General features: G+C 42.4%; 4 protein-coding genes across 4 annotated transcripts; 2 read left to right on the forward strand and 2 right to left on the reverse strand.

The window, feature by feature from the left end:
• Nucleotides 1-427: 427 nt before the first annotated feature.
• On the forward strand, nucleotides 428-1,382 carry SARC_01334 (hypothetical protein). The gene has a single exon (XM_014304931.1). It carries the CDS (start codon nucleotides 448-450, stop codon nucleotides 964-966), a length of 519 nt encoding a protein of 172 aa, XP_014160406.1. The 5' UTR covers nucleotides 428-447; the 3' UTR covers nucleotides 967-1,382.
• On the reverse strand, nucleotides 1,129-2,049 carry SARC_01335 (hypothetical protein; the record flags this gene model as incomplete). Its single annotated transcript, XM_014304932.1, has 1 exon — nucleotides 1,129-2,049. One exon carries the CDS (start codon nucleotides 2,047-2,049, stop codon nucleotides 1,216-1,218), a length of 834 nt encoding a protein of 277 aa, XP_014160407.1. The 3' UTR covers nucleotides 1,129-1,215.
• Nucleotides 2,050-3,803: 1,754 nt separating this feature from the next.
• SARC_01336 (hypothetical protein) lies at nucleotides 3,804-4,403 on the forward strand (the record flags this gene model as incomplete). The annotated part of the gene is made up of 1 exon (XM_014304933.1): nucleotides 3,804-4,403. One exon carries the CDS (start codon nucleotides 3,804-3,806, stop codon nucleotides 4,401-4,403), a length of 600 nt encoding a protein of 199 aa, XP_014160408.1.
• Nucleotides 4,404-12,070: 7,667 nt separating this feature from the next.
• On the reverse strand, nucleotides 12,071-18,625 carry SARC_01337 (hypothetical protein; the record flags this gene model as incomplete). Its single annotated transcript, XM_014304934.1, has 10 exons — nucleotides 12,071-12,955; nucleotides 13,189-13,422; nucleotides 13,973-14,043; nucleotides 14,399-14,533; nucleotides 14,864-15,058; nucleotides 15,681-15,825; nucleotides 16,465-16,570; nucleotides 16,842-17,025; nucleotides 17,333-17,584; nucleotides 18,365-18,625. The coding sequence occupies 10 exons, from the start codon at nucleotides 18,623-18,625 to the stop codon at nucleotides 12,232-12,234; spliced, it is 2,307 nt and encodes a 768-aa protein (XP_014160409.1). The 3' UTR covers nucleotides 12,071-12,231.
• Nucleotides 18,626-19,018: the final 393 nt, after the last annotated feature.

The following is a 19,018-nucleotide window of genomic DNA, read 5'->3' on the forward strand; positions in this document are numbered from 1 at the left end:
TATATATATATATATACTATATATATATATATATATATATATATATATATATATATATATATATATATATATATATATATATATATATATATATATATATATATATATATATATATATATATATATATAGTTCAATACATATACATATATATGTATATATAGTATATAAGCATGGCGTATTTATATAAATGTGTCTGTCTGTGTCTGTGTCTCTGAGTGTGTGTATGTGTGTCTGTGTGTGTTTGTTTGTATGTTTGTGTGTTTATCTGTATGCATGTGTGTGTGTGTATTGTTTGAGTCCTCAGTAAACTCTGTCGCGATTTAGTTGACGAATGTTTCAACTTTACGTGATACAATCGACATGCACATCATATATCTCTCGCAAGAACAAGCGCTGGTAGACTCATACACGCACACGCCAATACACAGGGCGGTAATATTGTTGTAATGACAGAGATGGACGCCGAGGATGGCGACTCTTTCTCGTGGGAACTCGTGAAGCGAGGCTACGCACGTGTTGCGGTACTTAGAGGGGGCATGGACTGTGTTCGTGGTGCTACAGAAGAGTACACAGTCAACGCCATTTACGAATCAAATGGGGCACGCTCGCCTATTACTAGCAGCACCCGATCCACACAGTCTCACTCCCGCACGCTCTCTCCGTCTGAGCTATTGCAAACGAGCGCCGCGAATGCGCTACGCACTTCGAACTCTACCACGGATTCAACCGGCGCAAATGCTTCAACTAGTGCTCAAGCTCACGGTCGTGGTACTATACAGCGTTCGAGTTCGGGTGTGCAGCACACGTATCGGACAAGCGGGCAAGGAGGGTGGGATGAGAAAGGGGTGGGCAGCAGGCGGCCACGTAGGCCTGGCAGGGTGATGTGCTCGTGCTATGCGCCGCTTACCAACGCCGTTACATCTGTGAGAGGTGCCATGCTCCGACAGTGCGAGTACTATAAGTAATCTTGAGTTCAGCTCTACTTTGGAGTTAGAATGTTCATCTGTCCATAGCATAAGCTTCCATGTAAAGAGAGGGTAGGCAGCTGGAGGCCATTTTAGACTGACACTGTGTCTTTTTCCCATTCTTTGCAGAGTTCACTCATACTGTTTCATGATGAGGCGGTATTAGTTCCGACGGTGCGAGTATCATAAATTAGTTTCTTGCCTGTAATATACACAGTTTGACAATATATTTGATGAAAGGTGGAGCATCTACTCATCGTCCCCGCAGATGGCTGCCTGAACTGTCGGTATAAAATCTTTCTTACGTGACACTAGATTGCCGATATTCAATACTAGCTCCTTATCAGTGCTCACTTGGGATTTGAATGCTTCGATAGCCACTTCCATCTCATCCTCAGAAATAAGTATTAAATTAGTATTCAAGTTTACAATACCAACAATCGACAGAAAAGCGTACTTTGCGTCTTTCTCTGTTTTCAACTTTTTCATAGAATCTGAGAGGGCTTGCTTGCGAGCCATCATTGAGGAGGGGTCAGTTGTTTCTACGGTGGCCCAAACAAGCGTATGACCACACAGGTCAGAGACTTTGGTGTCTGCCCGTACTACCTCGTCGTCATCGAAATTGTTGAATCCATTCGCTTTGGCTTTAAACATTGCGTCGGCGTATGTATTAACGTCTTTCGTGTTCGATTGCCTTGCGAGGCATGAAAGTATCATTTTGTCGAGCTCCGTTGTAGTAGGAGAATTCAAATTCAGTGTATCCCAGATAATTGCGCTCATCAATATACCTGCTACGTCTTCGCTCATTGGTTTGTTCGCCGAACCGTAGTAGCTCGCAACAATGGTGTAAGCACTTCCCACCGGCCGAATATCTATTCGGATGGGTTCATCAACTACCACGGTGCTGGACTGCAGTGCGTGATGGTCCACAATACCTACTATACGATTTGTGTCTAGGTCTGCAGGTAGTTGTGAGATTTGGTTCACATCCACAAGACATATCTTGTTGTCAGGAAGGTCACCGATGTATTCGGGGTCGGCTAGATTATACTGTCCCAGCACCCACTTCGACTCATCGTTCATTTCACTTGAACGTCCTGCGATACCATCGAAAAGGTATGCGGCACCTATAGCCCCAGCGATAGAATCTGTATCCGTGTTCAAGTGACCTGTCCATGCACATCCCTTTACTTTTTAGAGGAACATGTCCAATTCCAGCGTGCCAATAGGGTTCTTTTATTGATTGAAGCACTCATCCAGTGCCTTGGGCTCTTGCCGCAATGTCCGGCTCGGGGCTGCATTTACGTAAACGCGACTGGCAACAGTGAGGGTTGCTACTTTACATACAATAGAGAACATCGTATTCGATAGGGCAAATGTCCGTCGTCTGTATTTTTCGGAGATAAATTGATATGAGTTAGAAGATTTATTGAACCCTCTCTTATATACATGTCATCGGATATCATCATATAATATCGTAGTGTTACATAGCGAAATGTATTGTCTCTACTCTTTTACCAGGCCAGAATGAGAGAGGTGCACTCACTGTACTGGCAGACATACCTTCCAGATTGTTTCTTAAAAACAATCTACATAAGCTCATTGTTCACTCTAGTTTACTCTGGAATCCTCTTCTGAGTTCTCAGTTCTTGGAGTCTGGAGAGTGGAGAGCTGGATACAGACCTGAGTTCTGAGTTCTCAGTTCTCAGTTCTGAACTTCTGAACTTCTGAGTTCAGTGAGTTGTGAGTTTTTACATAAGAGTTCTCTGTTCAGTGTTTGAGAGTTCTGGAGTCTGAACTTCTGATTTCTGTAGTAGGGACTGAGTTGGGTGCTCCTAGAGTACGGCTGCCCTGTCCTCTAGGATTGGGACTGGACTACATATGTTCCCCTTTGGATTGCACCCACCTTTGACTCGTGGGTGAACTGGAAGAAGAAAAGGTGGATTAGAATTGGACTACATTAGATGTCAAGTTAGAAAAGTCGACTGCCTTTTGACATAGGTCTTTGGATGAACTAAATATAAGTCTCGAGACAGTCGCTGGTAACTATGATATGTTACTGTACTACATTCTGTGAGAATACTATACTGAGACTTTGAGATTTCAGAGTTGAGAGTCTGAGACCGGAGTTCTCACTTCTCTTATGTACTGTAACTTCTGTATCAGTCTGAGTTTGAGTTTGACTAGGATAGTTTTTACTTTTCTGACTTCTCAGTTCTCAGTTCTAAGTTCTGAGTATCAGATTCCTATGTCCCTGACGGAGTGACGCCTCACGGAGTCACGCCTTGTGTCCACTACTCTACTCTCCAGTCACCACTGTGTCCAGAGTCCTGCTGAGTGCTGACGGCAGACTCCTGTTTCAGCTGTTCACAGTGTTCAGAAGTTCAGTTCACTGTCCTGGCTGTCCTGAGTGTCCTCACAGTCGCTCCTTGTTACTAGAGACTCACTACATATCCAGTATTCTGTGAGTGACGGGCACTTGGAAAATTGAAAACCATACACGTTTCATACATATGTATGTATAATTGACAGAGTACAAGTGTATTACTTTTTGTATTTGATTTTTTTTAAAAAACAATCGATTCCTTGTCTCAAAGATTAGATCCTCAGAATTTTAATTCAAGAGCAGGGAGTACTCAGTTAGCTGCACAGCCGGGAATCAGGATGCTATATGTACATACTATTTACTACCTTTTTTTCTTTTTTAAATATACTAGTCTAAATAAATCGACGATGCCAAATTCAATAGTATATAAGCATAATGTCGCTGCTTATACTATGCATCATCAACTGGATAGCACACTATTTATACTAACCTACTACAAGAGCGCATCAAAATGAGACTTGACACAATTACTTTGCCGGTGACTCAATACCCCCTCCTGCAACAACCGTCAGTACTTTCTTCTTCTGGAGGACGCCTCGATATCGATCTCACTGTGAGCGCCGGTAAGGTACAGGGACCATTTGGCATAACATTCAATAGTAGACTGTATAATAATGCGTATCCAGCTCCGACTATCCGCTGTCGAGCTGGAGATACGGTATGGGTCAAACTCAACAATGTATCACAGGACAACAATGCAACCCGAGAGAGTGAGATGTCGCTGAACGAATTACACCACCCGAATAGTACGAATCTACACCTTCATGGTATGCATATATCATCTGAAGGACGCCAGGAAAATGTGGTATTAACTGTAGACCCAGGATTTTCATTTCAGTACGTCTATGAGATAACCCCGGAGCATCACTCTGGAACATCCTACTACCATCCTCATTTGCACGGTAGCACGAACCTTCAGGTGCACGGGCTAATGGCTGGTGCTTTTATCGTGGGCGATGATCCAAAGATATCACCACAGGAATTGCTTGCCATGGATGACTTGGTAGTCATTGTGCAGGGCATTTACTTGGGCAATAGTGAAGCCTTTTAAAAAACATGCGATCATAACGGAACCAGCAATATGCCCGTGGAACTTCGAAATCCCGAGCAGGTGTCAGAAAATCTGTTGATAGTAAATGGTCAGTACTTGCCGCGGGTCGAATTCAAGATAGGGTGGGAGAGAATCAGATGTTTTTATTGGAAAAGATAAAGATTGTGTATCGATTCGGCCCCAGAGTAATAGTCCAACCCGGTAATAGTTCTCGCGATCACTAAAATAATTTCTTCGGTATAACATACATCTTCCAGTTGGGTTTGATAATCACACAATCAGATAGCTAGAGGTTCTTACAGCTATGGGAGCTTTGCTTATAAGTCTATTTAAATACACTTTTTCGTCAACCGCAACCTCATCGTGCTTACACTACTTATTGGATGAACAAACTATGGGCTAATATACCATCACTTTCGAATATTATAAATTATTATCATTACCACAAAAATCAGCGTGAAATGGCCTTGCGTAGTAGCACAAAAAAAGCATGCCGGATACCCCATTTTAACACAGCCAAGTTTTCAGACGAATTCAGTGTGCAATCGCTTCGGCGAGCTTGGCTAAAGTTTACGATTAGTGTTGTGCTGTATAAGCCGGGTTGATGGAAATGGTACGGATGTCTGTACCATAAGCGTCCAGAGGATTCCCAATTAGGGATCCTGTTCTACTAAACCTGTGTTGTAGACTTTAATGGGCATTGTGGTTGTAAAAGACTTTGATCCAAATTGTCGGTTTTCTAAGTTTAGAAAGTAAAGAAGTGAGGACTCAAAAGATGAGCCCTGAATATTTAAATACATCGCCTCCTAGATATATTGACCTATTTCTGAAGGACGGAGAGTAGCGAACTGCGGATTTGCACCGCTGATGTATTTTGTATTTATGAAACATAAAAATGGTAAAGCACCTGAAATAAATGGCTAAGTGACCAATAGAGTTCACATATTTTTACGTGCAATTATAATTGGTTGTGCTTTTACACATATGTGTAAATATATAGTACCAATAAGCTTTAAGTACAGTATATACAGCGTATTACAGCGGAGACCAAGCACTATCGGACCATGTGTTATACAATTGTTCATAGATCTGATGTAGTGATCTTTTGCGAATGGATATCTGATTGTGAGGAATTCCAAGAGTAACATCCCAAGCACATATCGGAAACCTCTGAGGCTCCGAGCTGGTATTTCTGTACTGGATTTAGTACTTAGATGTTTTGTACTGGATTTAGTACTAGAATAATTTTGTACTGGATTTAGTACTAAAATAATTTAGTACTGGATTTAGTACTAAAATAATTTAATAGTATTCGAGTTGTCGTATATATATTGCAGTTGTACCTGTAAACTAGTACATAGATTTTCAAGCCATGACATCCCCCTCACGAAAGAAGTGAGTGATGCTAGTGAAGAGCGAGCCTGTCCTTCTTAAGATGCCAGTCGCGTGGTAGTGGCGATAGTATTCGTCTTATGTTTGCGCCTCATATTGTTGTATAAGTTCTGTTGAGTGGAGATATTTCAGTGGAATCCAAAGGGGTTCTTGTACATTGTGCAGCCGCACTTGATACTCTATCTCGATGTGGCCAGGGCATGGATGTATGCGTTTGTCGAGTATCTCGACAACTTCGTCTTCGTCGTCGTCCAAAGTGTTGAAGTTGTGGGTGTCACCTTCCAAATCAGGTAATTCGTCAATTGTCGCGTAGACTGTATAAATACGAGGGCAGTCTGCTTTCAAATTATCGATATTATGTTGATGTGTAGATCCTGTTATAGGGTCGAGTAGTTTGTAGCTATCATCGCTGACAGGATGTAACACTTTATACGGTCCTTGCCATTTATGTAACCACTCGCGTTTAAAATTCAGATTCTTAGGTTGTTTATGGACTCGAACTAGAACCATGTCATCTGCTTTGATCTTGCGTACTGGTCTAGTTCTTTTGGGCGTGTCCAATTGCTTATGTGTCAGCCTGTTTTTGTATTACTAATTTTTGAAGCCAGACCTGTGTGTCGTTCTGCCAAGTACGATTGGCTTCTAATGTCAAGGCCGGAAATTCTGGTGGCTCACGACTATACGCAAGTGAGTATGGTGAGCAACCAGTCCCAGAGTGTTTCTGGGAGTTATAGGCGTACTTTAAATATGGAAATAGCTCATCCCAGTCAGTATGTGTATGACTATTAAAATTAGGAAACATATTATTATAATTCCCATGGATTCGCTCAACTACTGAGTTACTTTGACCATATTTGTATTGAATATTTTGGTCGTTTCCTTCACTATTTCTGAAAGAAAGTCAGCACCGCGGTCACTAATAGGTTCATGTACGGCACCATACCTAAGCAATATATGCTTGACGAATAGGTGTGCAATTGTGATACCTATTTTGTCTATTGTGGGAAATGCCTCAATGTATCTACTATATTTACATATAAATGAAATAATATACTTATTGCCTTTTAGCAGTAGTAGGCAGTGGGCCTTGAACGTCGACATGACATGATTCAAACAAGTCAGGTACTGATAAATCCAAAATTGGAGGTCTGTTTTTCATATTGGTATCGGATTTTAGATTTTAGATGCTTGCAAGTTGTACATAATAGTGCATGTTTTGAAGATCTGCGAACATCTTTGGCCAATATGCTGTGCGTTGTAAACGGTAATATGTACCATTGATGCCCTGATGACCTGCTTCTTAGCATCATGTGCCCATAACAGTTGTTCTTGTCTTGGACTTTCAGGCATATATGTTTGCCGAGGAAACAAGCCTTTGGTGTGACGTAGCACGCCAAATCCGTCAATTTCACAGATTTGCGATTTGCGATGTAGATTCCGAATAAATCAAGTGCTCTTCTTGAAATGATTTTTTTTCTGTAACATTGTAGTTCGAGGATTATCTTTAATATATTTAAAATAGTCAATTATAGATTTGAGCTTATCATCTTGATTCTGGACTTGAATAATAGCGTCCAATTGAGAACCAGCGTGTTTGAGTGCTGTGATTTGTGCAGTACGTATAGGATGCAAGTGACCTATGTTTGCTATTGACCATTTGGGGTTATATTTTCGATAATTATCATGAAAATATGCTAATCGACTAACAGCATCTGCTTGTATGTGAGTACTGCCGTCTTTGTATTTTATAGTCATATCGTATTCTTGCAAGTCTACAGACCAACGTAGTAGACCCTCGTTCTGCATCTTCTTCGACTTCATAGATAGGGATAATATTATTTATTTCAAAAGAGTTGAGTTACAATGTTTGTACATATGGTATGGCTCTCATAGCCGTTGTAGTGGTTCGGGGAAGATCGATGGGAAGAAGTGGTCAGTAAATTCCCTGTTTATGATCAGTATGTACTTCAAATGGTCTGCCTTGAACGTAGCGATGACCATCCTCTATGCAGGCCCATAATATAACGTTCGCTTCTTAAATTGAAATATGCCAGTGGCGTTCATGTATTTTGAATGCTTTTGAGTAATAAGCGATAGTTCGTTCTTGTTCCACACCATCTTTGGTCTATAACCGAATTATAACAACCTGCACTGACATCACAGGCATCTGCTTTTAGAATGAAAGGTTTTGTAAATAACCAGGGAATGCAAGTGCCTCAGTACTCAGAGCAGCTTTGAGGTTTTTAAAAGTCTCGCGCATATCTTCTGTCCATGTGATTACCGTGCGTTTAGTTTCTGTTTTTTTTTCATTTTTGTGCCTTTCATGGACTGATACAATAGACTAGCGATACGAGCATAGTCTTTGATGAATTTTCTGCTGTAATTAGCAAGTCCTAGGAATGATTGCATGTCATTTACATTTGATGGTTTAGACCAGGCTAGTACTTGCTGGTAACGTTTCGGGTCTATTTTTACACCCTCACGTGTGGCAATATGTAATATGTCAAGTTGTGGTGCCCCAATTTTGAGCTTAGATCCCTTAAATAGTTGTAGTGAAGTGAAAGCGTGATCTAGCTGATCAATCAAGTCGTTGAATCCGACTGGACTACTCCAGCCATTGTCAACATAACAATTAGTTTTCCTTACTGGTTGTAGTAATGGTGCCGTGGCCTTGCAAAATAAAGCCGCACTTTGTTTCAAACCCATAGGTAATGCCCTGTATTGAAATTTCATAACAGATGCAGTACTGAAAGCGAGATATTTGCGTGATTCCTTGTCTATCAAGACACTCCCAATATGCTTGCTTGATGTCAAGCTGGCAAAATATTGGGCGCCGGCAAATTCATCAAAAATATGTTTTATAACAATTAAAGGCCAGTCTTTAGACTTGAGGCTTTCGTTTAATTTTCGGAAATCCGCAACCAGTCGCCATTTACCTGTCTCCTTCTTGGATACGATTAGGCACGGGTTATTATATGGTGAGTCGCACAGTTCGACTATGTTTTTAGCCAGCATCGCTTTGGCAATAGTCTCGTATGCTTCCTCTTGTATTTTACTGGGAGGGTATTATCTAATGTAGATCGGGTCATCATGTTCCAATTTGATCGGTGGTTGATCAAGAAAGTTGTGATCCTTCTCTGAAGGATCAAATAGCTTGTAATACTTTTTAAGCAGATCTTCGATTTGTGCTTTTTGCTCTGATGTTAGACCCTCGTGATGTTCGAAACCCAAACGGAGCAATTTTGCTCTAGTCTCTGCATCTTGAGGAATGTCTTGCATTATGTGTACATTTTTGTGATTTAACAGCTCTTTAGAAATGGCTAGATAGAATTTTTGCTTCAGTGTTCTTATCGCATGAGGTATATATTTGAGTATCAGTGAGATTCTCAATTGTACCTAGTGGTGTATTGTGCAATCTCAAGACCCGGCCAGTAATGTTCGTGACCATCGCTTTGAATGTACCTTTTCGCCGAGAGCCCTTAATCAAACTAGGGGCAAATTAATGCTTAGTAGCTTCCGTTGGTGTAATTACACACTTTGTGAAGTATGCGGTAATATAGTTATATTTACAGCAATACGTGCTAATCCTAATATGTTCTTGGCTTTAGACGCAGTGTCACCTTTCAGTTTAAATATTTGTCTGACATACGGGGTCTTGCCCCCTGTGAACAAGATATTGTAAAAAAAAATTTGAACAATAGTCAAGCTTGACATGTTTGTCAAGCCAATCGCTTCCTAGTAGTACATCACATTGTGGATCAGGGACATTAATCACTGCCCTATAAATATGTATGAATTGATAACCATGTATCTTGCTACGTATAGTAACCTTATATCGAGACCCTCAAGTGCCGAGCCCGTGGCTGGAGTATTCCTGAACTTCAGGCATAGTGATAGTGCACACTCCAAAGCTGGTATAATCGTGTGCCCATAGTTCTGATGGAGTAGTTCAAGGAGCTCATCGTCATCCACCAATTCCCGAGTGGCGTCCTGGCGATCACCCTTCTCCATTGCATGATTAGGGAGGGTACGCACAGCAGTGTGCGACATGTTGGCTCTGGGTTGGCCGAAGTAACCAGCAAAGATAGATGCCACATGTTTCAAGAATTTCTTGAAATCAAAAGGGTCGATATCCGCAGGAATCTGGAAATTTGAGAACTCCAAAGCATAGTCTGCGGCTCGAGGATGGGAGAAGGCCCTCATCTTGTAATCCTTGGTTTGTAAAACCTTGGTCAAAGCTCCCACATTCCCCGGAAAGAAGTTTTCAGCAATTTCCAAACATAAGGCCGAATCTTCGCGTCAATCTCAAAGAGCAGCTCCGTGTTTGAATCATTTGGATCACCATGCTGGCTCCTCTGATAGTACACGAAACCGCGACTTCACGCTTCGCCCTTTCGTGAGGGGGATATCATGACTTGAAAATCCATATATACGACAACTCAAATACTATTAAATAATTTTGTACTGGATTTAGTACTAAAATAATTTAATAGTATTCGAGTTGTCTTATATATATTGCAGCTGTACCTGTAAACCCATGGATTTACAAGCCATGATAATTAGTGATGTATACATTGAAGCTTGCGTGTCGGTAGACTGGTCTGTTAAGCATATAATGATAGTCGGCCTGAGTTCAATTGGCACAAATAGATACAAGCTAGGATCGCCATATATTATAGAGATAGGATGGTTACAGTTCGTTTGCAAAGAATGCAAAACGTGCGTGTGTGAATGTAGGTATGTGATAGTATATTAAAAAAAACGATGTTGTTTGGAAGCGTGGAGTGCGAAAGAGAAGTCTGCTCCACGACAGTCTCTTGATTATCGTGTATTATGTGGGTTGAATTTTAGTCGACCTTTTACATCTGCTGCTATGAAATGGTAAGCTTCGACATCACCGTTTGGGTATGGTCTTGGTTTTTCATACATTCCAGCCTATAGGTGAATATTGTGTCTTTATTTTACATCTGCTGTTGTGAAGTATGATTTGCGCATGCAGACTTTTAAATGGAGTGCCGGCAGTTGGCTTTTAAATTCATTTAGCTTAAATTCGATATAGCTTGGTATTAAAATATAACAATCACCATAGATCACATGGTACGACTGGCCGGCGGATACATGGACACCACGTGCGTCGATATTTTCTATCAGAAGTATCTGCTTTGATTTTGTTTGTTTGGCGTATCCTGCTGCACTGTTTTTTTTTCCGGCCGGGCAGTAGCGATATATGGCTATAAGTTTCAATTGAGGGAGTCCTTGACAAGTGTATAATTCGAAAGGTTGTCTCGCGTACACACAATGGTTTAGCGACAGTGTATGGTGGCACACACCTAGTATTAATTTAATACATGACATCCATTGTTAAAGCCTATTAATATTGAATTCGGGAAATATACGCCATGGCTTCCCGTTCAAGAACGGCGAGGCACCGTAATTTATACAAATAATAAAACGCGCAGTTCGTTACCAACTAAAGAGGACACGAGTTTGTCGATCATGTACAGACTAGCAGGGTGCCGCTCGTTGCCCGGCATCATACCCCTTGTTGGACGATGCGCTGTAGCACTCAACCGATCGGTATGTTTATGTTTTCATATTCATTTGTATTGTACCTCCAGACGCATTTTCATGCTAATACATATGCACATAATTTTGCATTTATGAATTCATGAGTCATAATTTGATATTAGAGGCAGATACGTATAATCTATTCCGAAAGAGTTCAGTGTTCTACTCGAATCAGAATACAATTGAAGCATTCTTGTATGTTGACCTGCGAAAGTCAAACGTACCGAACAAATTTTCAATTTCAATACAAATCGAACTGGAACACACTCAACAATTCAAGATTCCAAAAATGAGATCAGCTCGCGTTGCCGATGCTGCATGTGCGCACCGAGACGATTGAGCTGGAATCTGTAACTCCCATAGGATTTCTATCGGTTATATAACTAATATTTGTTAAAAACCTAAAGCAGTTCAGTCAGAGGCGTTGGTTTCGGCACGTGCCGCGTCAGGAGCGACCTTAATAAAAGAACCAGACCGCCATTCAGTTCCAAATGCACTATTTGAGCAGCACTTGCATCGAAAGATCAAACCTAATCCGCACTGAATGCCTACGTGTTTCATGTAGCTTCCGTCTCCCGCCGGAGACATAATATCCGCCCCATCGGCCACGCCACCATGCGTCAGTCGGTGACACAGGCAAAGCCAAACATTCCTTTTGAGCATGCTATCCTCTGCGATGAGGAATATCCACACAAACCGAATACTAACTTTTGTCAACCACTGATGGCAACGATATATCTCATATACTCCAAGCCTACAGCTGACTGCGTCAAGTCTGTGACATTTTTCGATTTTTATTTTGTATGTGGTTTGTGGCATCAATTTTTGCGAGGAGTCTCCTGGACCCAGGCGTCACCGAACACATGTTCTACACATGTGTCTCACTTTCTAAGCCATCCGATGCGTTAGAACTACTATCGAGACTCCTCCTGCTGCCGCTACCCATCACATCTTGCCTTGACGAGGTCAACGGTACCATGCTGTCGACTGAAGTTATTGCCAGTGAGCTATGTCTATTTATATTTCCAACTGTATTCTTTTCCTTCCCCTTTCCACTCGAGACGCTCTTACCTGGCATCAGAGCAGGGGTCGCATTCATATCCAAGTGCGCGTCTGAGCTAGCACTAGAATTTTCACGAGCATTCAACGGGGCGATAGCTTCTGTCACCTCCCCCATTCCACCTGGCTTGTACATACGGGTTGCACATCTTTTTAAGGAACCACAATTGCACCCAATACCGTGCACCTTCCCATCATCCGTGCGTTCACCGCCTTGTCGTTTATAGTTGCTGCATTCGTTGCTATGTTTGTTGTTATTTTTCGTATGCTCATCCCTTCCCCTTTGGCCGCTCTGCTGGCCTGGGCTAGGGACGTTTAAATGGGGTTCCTTCTGATTGGTTGCTGTCTTTGGAATACCACGTTTTAACCGTTCCCGCATCCCATCGATAGATCCCTCGTATACATCGACGTAGACATTATCGCCGGCAAAAGGCTCATCTACACATAGTCCGTCTTTAGTTTGTTTGGCTTCTGGGTCCGAGTCGATATGCACTAAGCGAGCATCCGGCCCGCTTTTCTTCCGTGATACAATTCTGCGAGTGAAAGAGGAATGACGTTTGAATATGCTATATCCAATTGTGATAATGCGAGCAATCGCGTCAGTATAGCTTACATGAAATTCAGTACGAATCCAAACATAGAGAAGCACAAACGGTTACTGTTTGACTTCCACAGACGAGCCAGAGTTCAACTGACCCATCGCACTCGGAGTAGCATGCCAGACCATTTTCACCAATAAACGACCTGCTCTATGCCTTTAACACACCTCTTCAGTAGATTACCGCCGCGGCTTTCTTCACCTTTGCTGGACGTGTTCGACAAGCCGCTGTCTGTGGGCTTGATTGTGATACCTGATGTCTGCCCATACGCAACTGTTTTGGTCCCTCTCAAAGTGCGCAGATCCCTCCTGGATGCCAAGTCTTTCGAAACCTGCATAATTGTAAGCTTCTGAGCGATCTGGATTTCTCGCAAGGCCTCCTCAAGTTCGTCAATATCTCGCCTGTGTCGCAAGTTGAAACAAATTAGTTAGTCGGATTATACAGCGAATACGGTGTTTCGTAGTCAGTAATACAGAAGCGTGCATTTACCGATAGGCGGTCCAAGATCACGGCAATTCAAGTACAATAATTTGCAAGCAGGCGCTGAACCCGAAGATTTCCTAGCGCGTAACTACAACTCTTCAAGGGAGATGTTTAAGATATTTGAATTTCTTCTTGACGATCGTTACTGCCGCATTCTAATTTAGAACATGCCTATGTTGAAGGCACGCATGCCTATAATAAACTGTATAAACTAGCAATACAGTACAACGTACAACACAACGCTCCAGATAATGACATTTGATCAAATTTGTAAACGAGCAGGTGCAAATAAACGAGCATCACATATTCATTCGTTGACGTGGTGAGAAGGATATATAAACGAAGCAAGATAGCTGTTATTTCGACATGAATATATGCTCGCACAAAGGAATGAAAATCATCGCTCTATGCGGAAGTCGAAAAACGATCCCTTTAGTGAAGCTATAGCGCAATTGCGTTCCATCATACCTGATTGCCTCGGCTTCTAACTGTAGATCCATGTAATGACGGATCTTCGCTTCTTCGTTTGTTAATCCGACCTATGTAACAATCCGTTGCTGCATTAGTGCATTTCTGGATGAACGTCGGCATTGCTCGATAGTCTACCTACCGTGAACCTACATATAATCATCAGTTGTGTAGCGCGAGTGACCGTGCCTGCCAGTCGCGTATACAGCTGCTGCTGGCGAAATCATGCTACAAACTCTCACGTACAGCTATCAACTCGATGCGAGCATATTGTGAGTAAAACCGGGTACTCCCGCAAATAGTGTGGGCTGACAACGACCAATCAAATTGAGGATCGAGAAATAGTGCGTTCAGGTGACGAAATAGTTTTGCCCTGATGTATAATACGACTTTTTTCAAACAGGCGCACATGCGAAATATATGTACCTCGGGCATTGCCGCTTCCTCATCGTCGCCGTCGGTATCTGTTGTACCGGACTTTACTTTTTTGTTCATCAGCATCCGCTTCTCGATGTTGTACTCCGCTGCAGCCTCACCAAACGCGTGACCTAAAATTGTGACCTGTTCATAATATCATATAACGTTAAAATCTAATTTAACCACCCCCCCCCCCCCCTAAAATGTTAATAGGTTCGACGCACCGTGAGTATAAAATAAAATAAACGAAATACGTGAGAACTACTAAGGTGATATTTCTTTGTAATTAAAATTTCAGCCGTATTAGTATGGAAGAAGTCCAATAAGAATTCACTCGCCACTAACACATAGCCATGGCCATGAGCATGATTCCCGAGAATTCGAGCATTTCGACGCCAAAATATCACTATACAATAAAAAGGATATCGAATCATGACAGCATAGTATCGACCGAAGAAAATATCATAAACTTACCGGAAAGGCTAGGACCACTATGGCACTGACCATGGTTATTGCCGCTACCATCCTACCCAGATTGGTCACTGGGAAGCTGTCACCATACCCCACCGTGGTCAGCGTCACAATACACCACCAGAAAGATACGGGGATGTTCTGGAAATACGTTTCCTCGCCGACCGCATCGCCTCGTACATAAACCCACATGCCGTTCTGGCGAAGGATAAACAAAATTTAATACGGCATACGATTATATATATAGCTGCGGCCTTTGCAAGCAGTCGATTAGGTGATCCTAGGATTGAGAATATACGGATGAATTTATAGTCACACTGTCAATGGATCGACTAGTCCCACATATGTTCAGGTGTCCAGTGTCAATTTCAAGGAGCGACCTCAACAAGAACAAAAGTGCACCTGATTCATCCGGGTCTGGAAATCCGATCAAAAGGATATATAGGAAGCCGAATCGCGAAGCACACTTTCCTATGACATGTTATTAGCTGCAAATACGAACAGGTTAAAAAAAAAGGTCCACGTAACAAAAAATTCACCTACAGCCACGTTGAGGTCGAGCAATCGCACAGGAGTTTCTGAATGATAAATTTAATGTCGAAGTGTATTTGTGGGGTCTACCGCAAGCGCATAGGTACAATCCTGAAGAAGATATTTAAATGCAAGTAGAATTCACCTTGCAAAAGTACAACATATTAAGGAGTATGGATCCGCAAGGCGAGGTTGCATGTATAAAATACAGTGGCGAGTATTCACATAAAAATATATATCAATAAAATTTATCTAGATGTTTCTGTCTGTTCGCGTAATTTTCCCATACCTCATCTAGGTCACAACCGGCTGTCTCGGCGTAAAAGATCAGGGTGCTGTAGAAAACAGTCAGGATGCCCATAATAAAGATCAAGAACATCACGCCATCTCTTCCCTTGGTCATCGCGTTGAGGAACAATCGGAACAGCAAAGAGCTGCGCCAGTCACGAGCGCAAGGTAACAGGAAAGTTAGCAATCTGCAATGCAACATATTTTAATTTTACACAAATAGACATGAATGCGGGGCAAATCCAGTTTGTAAGTACGGACACAATCGCGTGTTGAAAGGAACAATGGAGCGGAAGCGATTCATCATAAGCACACGCGTAAGAAAACATTCATATGCATGATGAATATGTATGGATATACACACATGCTTGACTACACGTCTAGGACATATACACTGGCTTGCCCTCGCGAGGTAAGTATTAATACAGAGGGGAAAGGATACGTAATTGACAGGTAAATCGACCACCTGGAGCGGTGGCGGCGAGAGACTGAAAGCTCAAGTGTCTTTTTAGCATACTGGAGCTCGGGAGTCAACAGAATCGTAACAATGAGTGACGGTAAAGTCAATCACTTTCCTCATGTGAACTTCTACAAATATTGTTTTTCAGAAAGACCTAGTCTGTAATTCTAAGTGGTACAGAAACAGTTTAAAGTTTCCATTGGTGTCGAAGCGTGCCGGACACACAACCTCTACTTTTAAAAATAAGAACTTACAGCTATGCACGCCTTAGATGACAAATAACTACAAATGTACGCAAGGAAATACTAGCCCAAATATATCCCACCTTTTGCCCAGCTTGACTAAGCGAACGATTCGTATCAGGCGCACCACACGTAGGGCAGCTAGTCCCTTCACGTTGTTGGCGCCGGTTTCACCTATCATAATGAGGACTGTTCCAACCAAGCACCAACAAATTATTAATAAGAGAAGGCAATGTTATAAGCCGTGCTTGCATTCAGTACAGTGTCATATCCGTGACAGATGGTATGTCCGCGGCATGTGCACTGGTCCAATAAAAACTCAGCAGCATTTTTTTTTCTAGACCGACCCGAATCGTGTATGACAGATTAGCGCAAAAAAAATCAGAAGAAAACAATACACATTTGCAGATAGACATGTGTCGCGGGGCCGGTATACATCATATAGGCAGAGAGCACCTACCAACTTCGATGAACCAAGGCACGATTGCCATAAAATCTATAAAGTTCAGGAAATCCCACAAAAATGGCTTGAGCCTCGGACAGGTGAAAAGTCGCCCGAAATAGTCGATGATGAAGAAAATCACCACGAAGGTTTCAATCACGAAGAAAAAATTTCCGTTCTCCTGGCCCCAAATCCGGATCGACTGAGTGTCATCAAAAAGATAAAATAAAAAGTGTGGATATAAGATCGATAACCTGCAACTCAATGCAGGCCTAAGATATGGAGGGCGATTTGACTTGAATACGTTCGAACAACCACGGCAGTAGGGGGTTGGGTTGCTCGTTGCATAATTCATAGGAATCAAGTACACTTTCACGCGGCTAGAGAGCGTGTCTAATTCGTGTACTACAGGCACTCAATGGTCGAATAATGAATATTCAAACAAGACCTTACTTCACCCCCCAACCGTACGGATGAATTTTAAAGAGCAAGGGACACTGCGCGCTTACCTCTACACTCTCCAGGATGATATTCAGAACAGACACCAACGTACAGGTAAGGATCCACAACGCCCAGAATTGCGCCATTTGCGACGAGCTACCATCACTTAAAAAGATGTAGATGTTGTATCTTATTTGTTGTGCTCTACTAAGGTCTTCGTACAGTACGGCTTCATCGTCATAGTCGGCTTTGTCGCCCTCTATTCGTACGACGTTGGGGTCATCCCCTACACCTTTAAGCTGTCCATCTCCCAATTTTTCCTGTATTTGCGACGATCAAGGGATAAGGACTAAGCCGACAACGAATTCGTCGCTGATAATGTAGCTATGTATATTCCATGCAAATTTGCATCACCAGAATTGATTTACCAAAGTTCATTCAAACCTATCCCGACGTAGTACGCGCTCAAATCGAGAGTATCAGCGACATAGAAACACACGCACACACACATTATCACTACATATAGAACTATAGAAACATACACAGACAAACATCCCCATTGCGCGCAGGGATACACACTCACACATGCATGCATCGACTGTATCGCACTCATTCGCAGTCAAATATTCGGTAGTGAATGCCATTGACATGGCAGCCGTCAAAACACACACGCTATCTCGCCAATTTGACGATGTAACGTCAATTTCAATCAGACGCGAAAACACAAAAAAAAACTCGCAGCAAAGTATCATCAATGAATCAAAATTACACACACAATACTTCGGTTTCATAGTCCTTTTCTCATTCAAGCGTCGGTGGGGTATGCATCGAATTCAAATGTGCACACACAGGCACGGACACAGAGACACAGAGACACAGAGACGCACACAGACACACGCACACACACGCACACACACACACGCACACACACGCACACACACACACGCACACACACGCACACACACGCAGTCATATATAACGAGCACACTCACACACACGCACACACAAGAAATTCATAAGTATCGCACACACGCACACACACACACATACACAGAACAGCATACGTCATCACCACAATGACACAAAAAGACAAGACATACATCGGCTTCCCCGTACTCATTTTCAGTCAATTGTCCGGTGGTGTATGCCACTGGCATGACACCCGTCAAAGCAAACTCGACATCTTGCCTCTCTTGCGCCATCCGCTTGTCCATTGAAGGTTTTCGGTCGTGTTGTGAACAACGTCTAAATTGAATCGAGGCACGCGTGTCCTGCGATTTCCGCCGCTCAGGAAGCCCAAAGAATATGTTCTCTGCAGACGCACTCGTTAGCCGCAACTCCTGCGATTTACTTCTGACCATGCCGACAGTCGCCGCACTGGTGGATGACCGCCGATTGGCTGTAAATAAGCCATAGCGAATCACGACACAACATGAGACGGCAAGGCAATGAAATTGGCTATGCGAAACAACTAGCGAAAGCCAGATAAGATATGCCATAATACGCCATGGCGATTGCTAGCAAAAAGGAATTGAAGATGGCAGGAAAAACAAGAGGGTATATATAGAAGCTATAGATACAGCACGGTTGCAGAGGGGACATAGCACACACACACACACACAACACACACACATCATATACAAATAATACACACAAACACACGCAGTATTCCTACGTATTCATACACATATACACGAACACACCCACACCCACACCCACATACACACACAATAACACCCACACCCACGCCCATA

This window comes from Sphaeroforma arctica (genome assembly GCF_001186125.1).
Source record: "Sphaeroforma arctica JP610 unplaced genomic scaffold supercont1.52, whole genome shotgun sequence".
Lineage (NCBI taxonomy): Eukaryota > Ichthyosporea > Ichthyophonida > Sphaeroforma > Sphaeroforma arctica.

Coding starts and splice junctions, on each gene's coding strand:
- SARC_01334 (XM_014304931.1), top strand. CDS start 448: ATGACAGAGATGGACGCCGAGGATGGCGACTCTTTCTCGTGGGAACTC.